Source organism: Melozone crissalis, unplaced genomic scaffold (assembly GCF_028551555.1).
Source record: "Melozone crissalis strain CALT ecotype California unplaced genomic scaffold, PUWL_Pcris_2 ptg000081l_1, whole genome shotgun sequence".
Taxonomy (NCBI): Eukaryota; Metazoa; Chordata; class Aves; order Passeriformes; family Passerellidae; genus Melozone; species Melozone crissalis.
The window spans coordinates 12109537-12124007 of NW_026535858.1; the positions used below are offsets into that span (position 1 = coordinate 12109537).

The 14471-nt window shown below is 36.5% G+C and overlaps 1 protein-coding gene across 29 annotated transcripts in view; it reads left to right on the top strand.

The window, feature by feature from the left end:
* NRXN1 (neurexin 1) overlaps positions 1–14471 on the top strand; it is a 680932-nt gene that overhangs the window by 287918 nt on the left and 378543 nt on the right. For 21 of the 29 annotated variants that reach the window (XM_054290267.1, XM_054290270.1, XM_054290287.1 and 18 more), the window contains 2 exons: positions 1698–1901; positions 4112–4138. In XM_054290267.1, the coding sequence (XP_054146242.1) occupies positions 1698–1901; positions 4112–4138 (231 nt within the window). The remainder of the gene's footprint in view (positions 1–1697; positions 1902–4111; positions 4139–14471) is intronic. The other 8 variants (XM_054290274.1, XM_054290284.1, XM_054290292.1 and 5 more) reach the window with 1 other exon arrangement.

Consider the following 14471-nt stretch of genomic DNA (forward strand, 5'->3'; position numbering starts at 1 on the left):
CCCAAACCATCAAAAAGCAAATCACCTTCCACTGAAAACTCTTTGACTTGAAATGCCTTTTTAAATTGTTGCAAGTTAAATATTTAATCTAATTTTATTTAATTTTAGATTTAAAATGTGATGAAAATACGATTACCTGCATAGTCAGAAATCATCAAACCTGTAAATGCATTCTTATAACTTGTTACATCTAGGGACTTTCACAGCAGTCTCAGTAACTTTTTTTTTTTTCCCAACATTAGACTATTTCCTCCAAATTTGTATTGGGGGAATTTAAAATTCTTTACACAGGAGAAGGTTGCCCAGAGAAGCTGTGGATGCCCCATCCTTGGAAGTGTTCAAGGCCAGGTTGGATGGGCTTGGAGCAACCTGGTCCAGTGGGAAGTGTCCCTGCCCATGGCAGGGGACATGGGTGGAACTGGATAACCTTTAATGTTCCTTCTAACCCAAGCCACTTTCTGATTGTTTTAGTGAAAATATAATTTATCACTTTTGCCTCTCACAGAATTAGTAGAACGTTTTGTCCTTCCGTGGATCACGTAGGCTGGAAGTCTTGAGGAGCTTATCTGCCCTTAGGAGCACACAAGAAATGCTCTGGGAACAACTTTGGCAAACACAGTTGAGATATTTACTTTAACATAGTATCAGTAGTATTAGTCATTGAAATTATTATTGCACCACAATAAACTTTTAGATAAGTGCCTCCATTACACTGAAGCAAATTGAAGCATAGAGAAGCTTCCCATAGGTGTTCTCTGCCCACAATGTTTGATTGTCCTGCCAAAAAGGACTTAACTAATACATTTCAGGAATGTTTCCTTTTGCTTTCTAGGAACTGCAGTGCCTCCCTGTGAGCAGAAATGCAGTCTCTTTGCTACCTTTCTCGTTACCAGCCTGGAAGCTGGAAAAAGAAAGCTTGTGACTGGTTGCTCTGGGGTCTAACAGACTGTGACTGCTGTGTGCCAGAGCCTCTGGCCAGGAGGGTTTCCTGGAATGTCTCAAAGTGACAGTTCTTCCCTTGTCTTGGGGGTTTTAAGATGTTACCCTCAATATGCCAATTCCAGTCTCAATCCTCTTGCTGAGGCTGTCGTAGTGTTCATATAAGCATTTTTGAGTTCAAACAATGCTTTTTGTAGTCATGGAACAACCTGTACCACATCCAAACCGTGCCGGGGACTGTCATGCATTTCAGGAGGATTTTTGCTCACTATATGGCAATTGCAACCCATGGTTGAAGCAATGTTAATAGTTTTATACATACAGAATTCTAAGGTGATTATCTAGGAGAATGACAGTCAGGCATGGGCTTTTGTTATGCTGTTAAGGTTAATTAAATATCCTTTGCTGATTTGACCTGTTTTGAGCAGTACAGGCCTGGTCTTTCAAGCATTGCCTTCCAGGTGATTTTACTGATCTTGTTGAAGGTGCACATGTGACTGGCAGGGTCATTAAAGAACAATTTTTTTTGTTTAAAAAGCATCAAGATATGCCACTTAAAACCAAAACAAATCAAAACAAACCCTAACAAAATCCCTAAACCTGACTTTCCTTGTGTCTCCCAGTAATAATAATGAAAAGTAATACGTAGATATTTTGTGTCACGCTGGCTGAATATGCATTTACCATCTTACCTTTAAGGAGTTTCAGTAGACAGAGCATAATTCTTTAACAACTGGTTTTCTCTTTTGTGTTTCCAGAGGCCACAATTTTAAGCTATGATGGGAGTATGTTTATGAAAATCCAGCTTCCTGTGGTGATGCACACAGAGGCCGAAGATGTTTCTTTAAGGTTCAGGTCCCAGAGAGCTTATGGCATTTTAATGGCCACGACTTCCAGGGAATCTGCAGATACCCTTCGGTTAGAGCTGGATGCAGGACGAGTTAAGCTAACGGTCAACCTAGGTAACAACCTCTTCCCTCCAAGGAATTAACATTTTCTTTACATTTTTTTCTTTTTGCTTGCAAACATTTATGAAAAAGCCTGTTTTAACATTAAAAGTAAACTGAAATGATATATAAGCACATATCAATTTGGCATTTGCATATGTACACAAATACACAGCCATTATTACAATTTATTTTTGTTTTCTTTTGTGTTTTTGTATTCTTTATTTAGTCTTAACATTACCCATCACAATATTTTTGTACTGTTGTGTATTCTAAAAAAAGAGGACAAGTTAATCAGTGGTAATTTTTGGTTAAATTGGTTTTTTTGATTGTGGAAAATTGGTCTCCCTCCACAATTTCTTCAAAATAGTAATTTCACAATTTCAATGTGCAAGAAGAAACAACATATATATAGGTCAGCTCACTTTTACCTCCGCCAATTAATCTATGACATGCAAATATATTGAAGACTTTCTGGTTTTAACACTGAAAATGTTGCAGTTAGATATTCCCACTGATTGATTTCTTGTTCTCCTTTTTTTAGGTGTCAAATCTATATTAAATCCATCTCCTCTTTTTTAAACAATTCTGTAGTGGTATTTTTGTAGTATCGAACGATAACACAACCCTTCAATGCCCAAAGACTGCGGCCCTCAGCAAACAGCCTTGTGAACACAAGAGGCACAAGCCCTTTTACAGAAAGAAAAAAAACAAAGAAACATTGGTTTCCTTGTTTAAAATATGATGGACAAAATGTCAGGTTATGATTTTCTGTAGTTTAAAAAAAAATAGTAAGTAAAGAAATAAAAGCGCTTAAGTGGCAGAGTGGCACAAGAAGCTTCTGCCGTGCTTAAGAGGCATAAGTCCAAGTCAAGACAGGAGGAAAATGCCCATCCCATACAGCTATTCCCATTCAGGGAATAAAAAAATATTCATTCCTATTTTTAAAAGGAGTTAAGTGAGTCTTTTTGCTTTAGTCAGAGATTTAGAAAGCACCAGTGGGGAGTGAAGAGTAAGAAAATGACCACCTGATCCTCCACTTCATCCAAGGGTCGCTCACAGAAACACTGCCCTGGTGTTTGGGGGTGAGAAGGGAGGAGGAGGAGGAGCAAAGGGTGTTGTGATGACCCTTCCCTGCCTGTCCCCTCCTGCAGGGAGGCCAGGGTGGGGGGCTCTGAGTGCTTTCTGTAAAGGGGGTGTGCCGGTGCTGCTCCTCGGCTGTTTGCAACCACTTTTCTGATGCGGTTGACGACACATGGCAAACTCAGCTATATGGAAACAAAATCTAGGTTTGATGGTATACATGTTCCTCAAAGGTGTAAACCAGGAGTAGCAAACCAAGTAGTGTGGTGTAGGGTTTGGGGTTTGGTTTTCTTTTTGTTTTTTTTTTTTGTTTTTTTTTTTTTTTCTCTTTTTTTTTAATAAATAATGAATGTAGGTAGCTCAGGAGAGAATCATGCACAAATCAGGTTAATCACTTTATGTACAAAAACAAAAAACTGCCATCCTCTGCCTACTTCTATAGTTTATGAAAGTCAATGAAAAGTAAATAAATCCATGCCCTAATAATATTGTTTCTTCCTCCAACACCCCCTTTTATTTTTCCTTTCTCTTTTTTTTTTTTTTTTTTTTTTTTTTTAGTCAGGCAAGAAAATAATCTTAAAATAGAAAAGGATTCTCTTGCTTCTCTAATGAGTGTTTATAAATACGTCATTTTTTTTTTCAAATCCACAACCCCTTATTTCTGGCCTGGGTGATGAGCCCTGTGTGTCAATCCCTAGCTTGTGAAGATGAGCCTTTGAGGTTATACTATCCACAAGTTGTCCAAGGTGTCTGATTGTGGCCTGGCCTGCTCTATGACCCATTGTGACGGAGCACTTTCTAATTGCACTGAGACGAATTACCTGTTCTTTCACAGATGGGGAGAAAGTTGCAGCCTGCCTCAGTTAAGCATCTTTGACTTTTAATCCTGACTTTTCACTTAGATTTTTGTCACCATGTAGCTTTGTTTGAAATTGGCCATTTTTTACCCTATTTGTCGTTTCTATTGGTAAAGACTTCTCGCAGTATATCTGGGTTATAACACCACGTAAAGACTGATGACATGGAGTGGCCATATTTGCATGTGTCTGTCCCCGGAAGGGTGGACTGTGATTTTATTGGATGTCTGCAGCTATTACCTTGAAGGATAAATTTTCATTTTTCATCTATTCTTCCCCATCTAGACTGTATCAGGATTAACTGTAATTCCAGTAAGTGCCTATTCAAACTTTTTAAAATGTTATTCCACCATTGTAAAATATGCAAACTAGAATGACAGATATTGTGGACAGCTTGCAAGCATTTGATAATTTATTAATGAAATGTGATGATTAATTATCATTGTGTAAAAAGTCATCATATACTTTAGCACTTGTTTTTTGTCCTTCCCATTGGACATAACATTAACTAGAATATTAAAAAGGAAGCATTCTACAGGTTGTAAACAAGCCTAGAGAAAATGGTGCCTGTAGTACTGTGTTATTTTAGATAGGCTATTTTATATTTACAGTATCCATAGAATTTTTGAACCAGCTTTTCTGATAAACTTGCACTTTTTCCCCCATGCCTTCCTTCTAATTTTCCTGACATTTTGCCTTCAACTTGTCATTAGATTGTTGGAACATAACAGTTTTTATTACAAAAATTTCTATTTTGCAATCCCCCTAGACAATTACCTGTATTTACCAGCTGGTTATAGCACAATTTGCTTTTGCTAAATCTTTGATTTATGGAAATGTGATACATTGCAATAAGGGCATTATTAAGTCTGAGAATAACCATATTACTATGATGATTTTTTACACTCTAATTATGTTAAAAATCCTTGAATTGAACAATTTTTCTCTGTGATATGCATGTTTATGAAACAGAGGGAAACATTTGCCAGATGAATGGACTAAATTTTAACTTCTCTGATATTATTTGGATTAAGAGGCTATATTCTGAAAGGAGAAAAAGGACTGTGATTTTATTTTGAGTCTATGGAATTCCAGAATGGTGTCAACAAAATTATTGATAGTAAGTATGGTAGATTTGAGTTTTGGGTTGTTTTTCTGTTTCCCTTCCTAACAGATTTTGCAGGCCAGAGGACTGGCTATATGAAAGTAGGAAAAAAAAAAGCTAAACAACAAATTGCACAGGTTTAATTTGTAGTTGGTAAGAGTTAAAATATATTAGCATAACATTCCTTAAAAGTTTTATAACCCATAAAGAAAAACAAGGATCTGAACTTATTCTTAATGTGTCATTTTCTAATAGATTTTTTAATTAATAATTTTTACAAGACAAAAATACAGCATTTGTATTTAAAAGCAGAAAAATTTCCTGAGACAAGTGTTTAATTTAACCTGTTCTCAAATTCAGAGAGACTTCAATACAATAAAGGAAATGCTTGTAATCGCCAAGGCATAAAGATATTGTCCTCAGATTAAAAAGAAAATAATAAGAAAGTAAAAAATTCTCACTTGCTAAAATGTATAAAATAATGAAAAATCTCAGAAGCATTTTCTTGGTCTGCCACAGGACACTATTGTTTTCTACTAATGAAATCTCAATTAGAATAAAACAAGTGTAAAATAAGCAGCTTTTTGGGCAGAACTGTAATGAGAGTGTCTGCCTTTGGTAAATACCTTTTTTTTTTCCTAGGAAAAGCAATATTGGTTTTTTTCTTAACTTCCTTAATAAAATCAGAAAATCCATCTGAAAATAGAGTTACTAACATAAGGAAACCACCCAGAAATTAAGCCACAATATAACAGGTGTTTTCATTTTTTAATCTATTTTGGATTAAATGATATGTCAAAGGTAAATTAAATGGTTTCTAGGTTTCATTTTTAAGCAAGGTTTGGATCAAAAGAGAATCTGCAAACACAAATAAGCCTCCAATTAGAGGATTGCAAAGAGAAGCAATGTATCTGCTGGATTGGATTAACACTTATAAATTCTTGGTCTCATTCAGAAGCAACATAACCTCTCTACATAATATCCTTGGTATAAAATACTCATAAGTTATTTTTCTTTACAGTTTGTTTATAGTGGTTTTGTTGCTAGAAATGAACTTGGGTGATTAGTTCCATCTCCCTGTGGTGCTTGTGTGTGCTCAGCAGGGTTTTGTGAGCTTTCAGTATGGTAAGTACCACAATGCTTTCTTGTCTGCACTGGAGTTTTTCAGCAACCAGATGTTTCATGAGCCATTTCTATATCCTGATTTTTAGATTATGGAGAATTATTGCTCCAAGCAGTCCTTAAAAGTGCTTATTAGAAGATATAATGGGATTTAGTGGGACACAATTTGCTTCAAAGCAACAGCATCCAGAACTGGAGTATCGAGTTGCTAAACACTGTGATAGTTGAGTGCCTCTCTTCTTTCTGCTGAGAGCTGGATATGTATCAATCCTCATTTTAGGTTGATAGTAAATCTGGTTTTCAAGTCTGAAAAACTTTTTTTTCCATTTCCTATTTCTGTTACTTAGGAATTAGTCCTGTTAATTAATCTCAGTGTTGGGACTGAGAGTTATGTGTTATAAGTAGCCTGGTAGCAGAGGTAAGGTCAAGATGAAGGCATCTGGTTTGAATTTGGAGAGACAAATAAATAAAAAAAAAAATCTAATAACTTGAGCTGAACATCAAGAAGCTTGAGAGAAGAAAAAGGAAAATGTGAATGTAAGCACCTTCTCCTGCTGTGAGCTGTAAACCCAGGGATTAAAATACTGCACCTCTTCCTCCTCTCGCTTTCTCCTGAAGCCTGTCTTCTGCTCGCTGCAGATCAAATGAATAAGTGTTGCCTGACAGAGCTAAGATTATGGCAGCAACTTTTTCTACACTTGGTCATCCCTTCACCTTTAGCTGAAGTCCTGTCTTGCAGAACAGATGGCATTTTGGGGTCTTTCTTGTTTGGAGGACAAAATGTTTTAAAAAAAAAATTAAAGCGTTCATGAGATATCAGATCACTACTGAACTTGTGTTTCATTACCAATACATGGCATGCTAAATATTTTGTGCTGGGTTAGAAGATTGGTATGCCGATAAAATCATACATCACTGGAAATTCTGCCTATGTCAGTCAGAAAATGCCATTGCTGAAATGCTTGGTTTGTACATCCTTAAACAACTCCATTGTGTTCTTCAGGGCTACAAGTTTGTGAAATTAAATTGTCTGTTAGGCAGTGAATTAAATGGTCCTTTTAAATTGCAGGTACATGTAGGTCAGTGCTGGGGCTGACACCAGGAGAAAGGGAAAAACTTATTTGAGGAACAGAAATAGCTGCTGTGGTTTCCTTATTAGTGCTCATAGAGGTGAGGACCTCATTTAAAAATAAGACTGCAGTGAATTCTGTTGTTTTAAATAATACGAATGTAACAGTATTTTTTGGCATTAATTATCCTGTAAAAAATAAGTTAATAGCAGTAGGGATCTTCTACATTATACACAGAATTGATAAACTGATCCTTAAAAATTGCCTTAGAATAAATTATATAAAAATATATATAAAATCCCCAAAATATTTCTCCCTTTCAATGAAGTAAAGAATTGTTACCCTTTAATTGCAAACTATAGAGCATAAATTAAAAGTAGCTGTGAATCCTATTGAACTGAATGGGATTTTCCCCTGGTATTTCTTGGAGACAGAACTTCATCCCAATAAAATTTCCATTGCAGTTCAGTAACAGTTTCTGAATGACTTGTGGACAAAAAAGAGATGTGATTTTCATATTTTCATAGTTTTTCAAAATTTTCATGTTTTTCATTGTTGTAACTTTAAAGGCTACGATCTTGACTTAAATTAAATTTCTTTTTTTTTTTTTTTTTTTTTTTTCCAGTTTTAATGATTCCAAAATATTAGTATCTGGAAAAATCCAGGTAGCTATAAAGGCTGCTGGTTTTAATATTCAATATGTTTTTGTTACAGACATCTGCAGTCTTACACGTTATTTCATCTTTTGGGCTGTGAGTGCTTTATTACTATTATTTTATTGCTATCATTTCTGGAAATAAATTTTGTATATTTTTGTATGAGTTAGCCAAGTAGGATTGATGGGTTTTTTTTTATTCATTGATGCATTATACCACTAATAATGTTAATTGCTAAATAGCTGGCTCTCATTTCCCACTCTGATACTTTTGTTCAATATGAAAAAATACAGGACACATTTTTGAATGGTGCTGTGAATGATTGCTCAGCTTGTGAGACACAGTGGAGGGGAGATTTAGGTCAGTCTTCTAGCACACAGGTTTGCTTCTGTAGGCAATAATTCAGAGCAGTGGCACTGAATTCAGTTATGCACAAATGCAGGACTGTCAGGAGAAATGATTATGAATTGCAGGAAGTCAGGGAGCAGAGAGTCCCTGGTAGTAAATGTGTACACAATTCCCCAGGGAACGTGTGAACCAGGTTTGCAGCTTGTTATCTACCTCTATAAATTAGGAAGAGTTTCCTGGGCTTGGAAAGTTTTCAGTTTGTTCTTCCAGCAAAGTGCCCCTTCAGTGGTTGTATTTACATGCACCCCTTGTTCTTGTGTCTATCTAGTTATTCATCCATTCTCCATATAATTTATTGTTCCTCTCATTTTATTTTCTCATGGCATTTCAATTCTCTGCTCTTGTCTGTAGCCCTTAATCTTTTTTTCCTTGTTTTGTATGCTCATCCTTTTAAAATTTCCTATTCTGCAGATGTGTGCACATTACAGATGATTAAGTTATTTTATTTGGAAACATCTGTTACTGAAGCATTTCTTTCTTGTCAAAGTATCCTACAAATCCAGGGTATGACAAGGAGCTTTGTCAGATTATTGGTAAATAAAGGGAGAATTGTATCTATTAAAGAACCAGCAATGGTGTTCAATTGCATTGTATTCTCAATGTGCACATGAATTTTAAGCAGCAGAAAATCTTACATCAAGGCTATACATCTTTTTGAACTACTGCCTGTAAAACTGCATTTTATTACAAAATCTTCCAATAAAAAAAAATCTCGTTTATTGCACATCTTCAGTTGTGCTCTTAGGGACATTCCTAAATCTTCTGTGATAAGCAAATCATTAATACATTTCCATGTATTAACTTCCTACTATGGTAAAAAAGAATTATTGGAATATATTACTTGCTGGGGTTTTTTTGCTGTTTTTGGCAGTAGAAAATCATTAAAATGATTCAATTTTGTAGCTCCACCCAAAATGTAAGATTTTGTACTTTGCCTGTTTTCTAGCAGAGTGCTTATGAATTGCATGAGTTTTGATCTTTCCCTCATTAAGTGTGGCTGACAGCCTGGCAAAAAATATGTAAAAGAGTTTTACCATAGAGGACATGCAGCAAATCAGCCGGGTGCTTTCTCTGCAAGTTCAGTCAGGAACTTCCCTCTGTTTGCAGCACAAAGTTTGAAATAATTATAAATAATTCCTTTAAAACTTTGCCTGTACTTTGCAGATTTGGAACAGGAAGTCATTGGATTCCTACTCATTCAGCAATAACAGTTTAAAGGCCTCTTTTCATATAATTTCCTGAAAAACAGGATCTGCTGCTAGGCAACAAATCTGAAAACATACCTGGTCCTATTCAGTCAAATTCTGATTACAGTCTCCTAGTTGCTAATAGATAGCATGGCAAAAATGGGAAAACTGCTGCTTTACTCAGAGACTCTCACTGCAGCCCTCAGTCCAGAAGCTGCAGAGACCATCCTGTCTTGTTCCAGTCTCTGTGTTTGCAATAAAGGTTGAAAGCATCTCAATTTGGGAAGAAAGCTCAGGTTTGGAAACTGAAGAGCTTGCCTGTATGGGCTGAAGTCATTAAGGGATAGCACATAATTTATTCTGTACAGCCACAGCAGCCACTTATGAGAGATGCCTCTAATTTATCTTTCTCTGTTAAATATAGAGGAAAGAAGTGGTGCTGCACAGGTTTACCTGTGAGCCCAACACATTAATTGGCTCACTGGGGCGGTGACTGCAAAGCCATTCACCTCTTCCTGTAGTCTGCTTGCCCACCTGCTCTGGACAAAAGTAGTGGCTGTTTTTTGAATGGTAGGAGAGTAAAGTGAACCAGCAGGGCCACTTCTGGTCATTTTTCAAAAGATTGCGAATCATTATTTTGTTTTTGTGTTGCAGAATTTCATCTATCTCTGAAAAAACCCCCTCCCATTTGCTTAAAAAATTGTGTTCTTCTGTCTTCATGTCTGCTGGTCCTGCTCTTACATTGCTTTTCTGCCAGCACAAAAGGTTCAAGTGTCTATGTGAGGAATTTGACTAAAGTGATCCATTAACGAAATTGCTAATTTTGACTTGCTGCAGTTTTCTGACACCTGTTGTAAAATAAAACAGGAAGAGGGGGAGGCAGGATGTTGCAGGGACAGTAGAAAAGCAACCTCCAGTAGAAAGAGTGCATTGCTTTTTTCAGCAACACAGATTTATGCTATCCCAAAATGAATTCATCTGGCCTACATCTAAGCAACAACATCCTGGAAAAGTACGTGTTATGTACAGAAAGGAAGAAACATCACTTCTTGAGCTGCGGAATGCTTAATCTATATCAATTAAGGAATTGACATTTCAGATAGCTGAAGGGAAATGCTGGAAAAGGTTTCTGGGTAAATGTGTGCACCTTCAGTTATGTACATCACAATTATTCTGTTCTGAATTAGGTTTATCAAACAAGCTGGATGTTGAACCTAGGAAATTTTAGGGAGTTTCATCATGAGGAAAAGCCATTGAGCCTCACAAAGAGGATATGTGTTAGGAGATGCCAGCTAAGGGGATGTGCTTTTGGGCTATTCACATAAGGTAATAAAGGTCTGAAATAAATTTTATTCTGTGGCTTTTTAGGAAATTTAACATGGATGCAGTTTGGCTTGAGGGAGTGCTCTGAAAAGGAAACAGTGAAGGCAAATTGGGCTTCCAAGAATGAGTTCTCTCACTTAGTGAGTGACTGAGAAAATCAGACTTAGGATATACTGATTTCTCATCTCATGCCTATGCTTTAGTAAGCATAGGAATTTTGGAGGGAAATGCTCAAGTTATCTAAAAAACTTCCATTTTTATCCCTTCCTTATTCAGTTTTAATTGTTAAGAAATCTTGAACTAATAAAGAGAATAAGAAAACTTGAATCAACTAGCTTATTATGAAGAAATCTAAAGGAGTCTTGCACATCTAATTTTTCAAAGCCAGTGGTAAGGCCCCTGCCTGAATCTGCTTGGCTGGTGCATGGGAGACAATTACATTAACAGCAAAAAAGCTCAAACCTTCATTAAAGTGAAAATAAAGGCTTTATATATCCTGGCTGACCATTTAAGGGTCTATCATATTTGCTTTCTCCCTGACAAGGCTTTCAGGCTTGTTGGCTGCTGGGGACTCAGGGCTTTGGTCCATCAGTGCTTTCAGCCTATAAGGACAGCAATAAAATTTATTTATATGTTGCATTCTACTTGTTCCATATAAAATTTTATCTGTGTTTGTTCTTCCTTACCTAACAGAGGAGCAAATTGCCATTAGTCTCCTGGCAGGCTGTCAGTAAAATATTATTTCAATTTCTCTTACTAGAAAACAGATGGTTTTTTGCGTGTATGCTTCTTTCCTGTCTTTTCACCCTTTTCATCCATCTTTTGTGTTTTTAAATCACACATTCTACTCATGGTACTTTAAAGATAAACCTGGTTTTACGGGGTCCTCACTAATCAAACATTTACATTACAATAATAACATAACTGTGGCTTTCTCAAGGCCCAGTGGTGTGCTGTGCAATGACAACAGTAAAAGCTTAAACAGAAAGCTGTTTGTGTAAATTTGAAAATTAGTTGCTGTAATTGGTGGTGAAATATCATTAGTTTAACATTCAGGTAAAGACTTTTTTAGCACTCCTACTTGAATTTTTTTTCAGAAACTCCTTTAAGATTGCTGATAATAGACTTTCCATTGGTGATATTTCAGTGTATACTTTAATTTTCGCTATCCTAGATGTAGATAGCTGTCAGTTTGGTGGGTATGTGGGGCTGTCTGAGTCAGGGCCATGGTGTGGTTCTGTATCAATGGGCTCTGAGCTCTGCAATGCTGCCAGAGTTTCACAAGCAAAGCCCAAGGGAACAGCCTGAATTGGGCTGGAGTTGTTCCCTCTGATCTCTGAACGGGGAGCAGGAGATCCTCTAAAACACTCAACATGACAAGGGGACTCTTGGAGGGTAGGAAAGCAGGGATTGCTGCAAGCGTGGAGCCTCTCATGTTACCGACAGGGACAAAGCAGCCTCCAGGATGTGCTGGATCTGTAAGAATAGGCTGTCTTGAATTAATAAATCCTGATTTATATGCAAGGGAGCTATGTGTGTCTAGCTCATACTGGTCCTGGCAAATCTTTCATAAAAGGACTTTACAGAAGAAGTAGACTAGGCCTTTTAAATATTTTAATGGGAAGAAGCACTTGAAAGTAAGTTTTTCATGTATAGCAGGTTCTAAATTTCTCTTATTTTACTTTTATGTTTTCTTCCTTTAGCTTTTGAGAAGCAAGATGACTTAATCACATTTCAGGACTGGTGATTTAAATTATCCTCACAATTTTTTTTTCCCATGACAGAAAGTGGGTGTTACAGACAAATCTTGCAGGGATAATAAGGAATCCTGTTCTAATCAGTAATAGAAAAGGAATTGAATAATATTTTCTTCTGGAGAAGAATATATAAAAGCTAATGTAATGTCACTCATATTAGTGAACTGGGCTGCCATGGCAGTCATTGCACAGTGAAGCTCTGCTCCCTCCTGTTCTCACAGGAATCTCTGCTCTCATATTCATGAGTGATTGAAGATGAGCACTGAGATGATATTATTTGCAAATGCAAGGGGATTATTTAAGAAAATCAAATGAAATGCCATGCTTGAGGACTTTCTGAGGGGCTCCAAAGTGCTGAATGGCTGGTTAAGTGTTAGGTGGAATTAAACAGCAATACACACAAGGTAATTCATGCTAGAAAAAAGTCATCTTAATTATGCCAGCTCAGAAATGGAATGTGGTGGCACTGAGCTGAGGAAATTGTGCAGCCATTGTAAATAGCTCTCATAAAACAGTTCAGTGCTCAAAGTGACCAGAAATCCCAGTGGATGGGAGTAGCTGTGGGGAGTGGGGGTAAGACCAGAAGAGAAAGCAGCGTTGTGCTGCTATGCAGTCATGGTTTATCCCCTTCCTGAGCACTCCATGTGTGTTCAGTTCCCATTCCTCATGATTAACTTAAATGGGGAAAACAGGGAGGATTACAAGTATGGATTAGCTTTCCTACACGGGGCAGCTAGGCATGCTAGGAAAAGAACAAATACCTGAGAGAATATGAATGCATTTTTATAAATATATTATTATACAGCCATAAGAAGCAGCAGGAGGTTAATAAATTGTTTTTTTTAAATGAAATGGAAATACATCAAGGGCTTTCTGAGATAAGGCTGTTTCTGCAGCTCCGGAAGTCCCAACCATGGCCATTGCTGGAAGCTGTGACTGTATTAGAGTAGTAATTACTGCAGAGCAGCTCTGCTTTTCTGTGCTGCTCTTGAAAGCACAGTGCTGAACTAGCTGGTCTTATGTGCCATTTCCCAGCTTAATTTGCAACTTCTTTCCCTAATTATTTCATCACTAGTTTATTCCCTGTATTGAGAGCAACAGGAAATTGCAAGTGAAAGTAATCACAGACTCAGAGAAACATTGGGCTGAAAAAAAATATAAATCTATCATCAACTGGGTTGTATACAGTCATTCTAAGCTTTGTAATCAGATTCCATGAAAACTAGAGTGTTAAGAGACAGATGACAGCAGATGACACAAGCCAATATTTCAACAATTTCTCAAAAAACCTTCTTGATTAACTGACAAATCAAGTCAAATTAGGGTAAGCCATTAATTAAGATGGCTCTTTCATATTCACTAGGCATTGTGAATTTTTTTTTTTTTTTTTATTTAGTAGTAAGAACTTTCTGGCCAGAAATTTTGATCTGTAGCTCCTTAAAAAAGAAAGTCATTGTTTGTGTTCAGTGTTAAGAGAAAATAACAGTAACTCAGCATTGGTGAGTTGATGATATTTCTAAATTTATACACAGATTAAAAATACCATCAGACTTCATGTAAAAACACCTTTATTTCCTTTTTCTGCTTTTGTTTCTTAGGACTCTCTGTTACTAAGATATAATGCTCTTGAGAGGAATATTTATTAATATGTTTGCAGAAAACATTTAGAAGTGCTTATAAATTAAAATTCTATGGAGAAACACTCCAGTCTTTCTATTGTAATACTACAGTCTAAAGACTTATTTTCAGGGAATGGAAAATTAGTTGGTTATTTTAGTCCAAAAAAATCTGTGTTCAAAGATATTAAAATCATCAATAGATTAGTTCAGAAAGCATTTAAATCTAGTAAGTAAGTGATTAGGTCTGTTTTCCAAAAACAAAGCCATAGTAATTCAGTGGTGCTGTGTTATCTCAAGAACTTTTCAAGGAAAACCAGCCAAATTGCCATCTCTCTGCAGTGGATACTGCTTTTCTGATCAGCACAACACATGCTCACAGCTGTCCTAATATACACTTG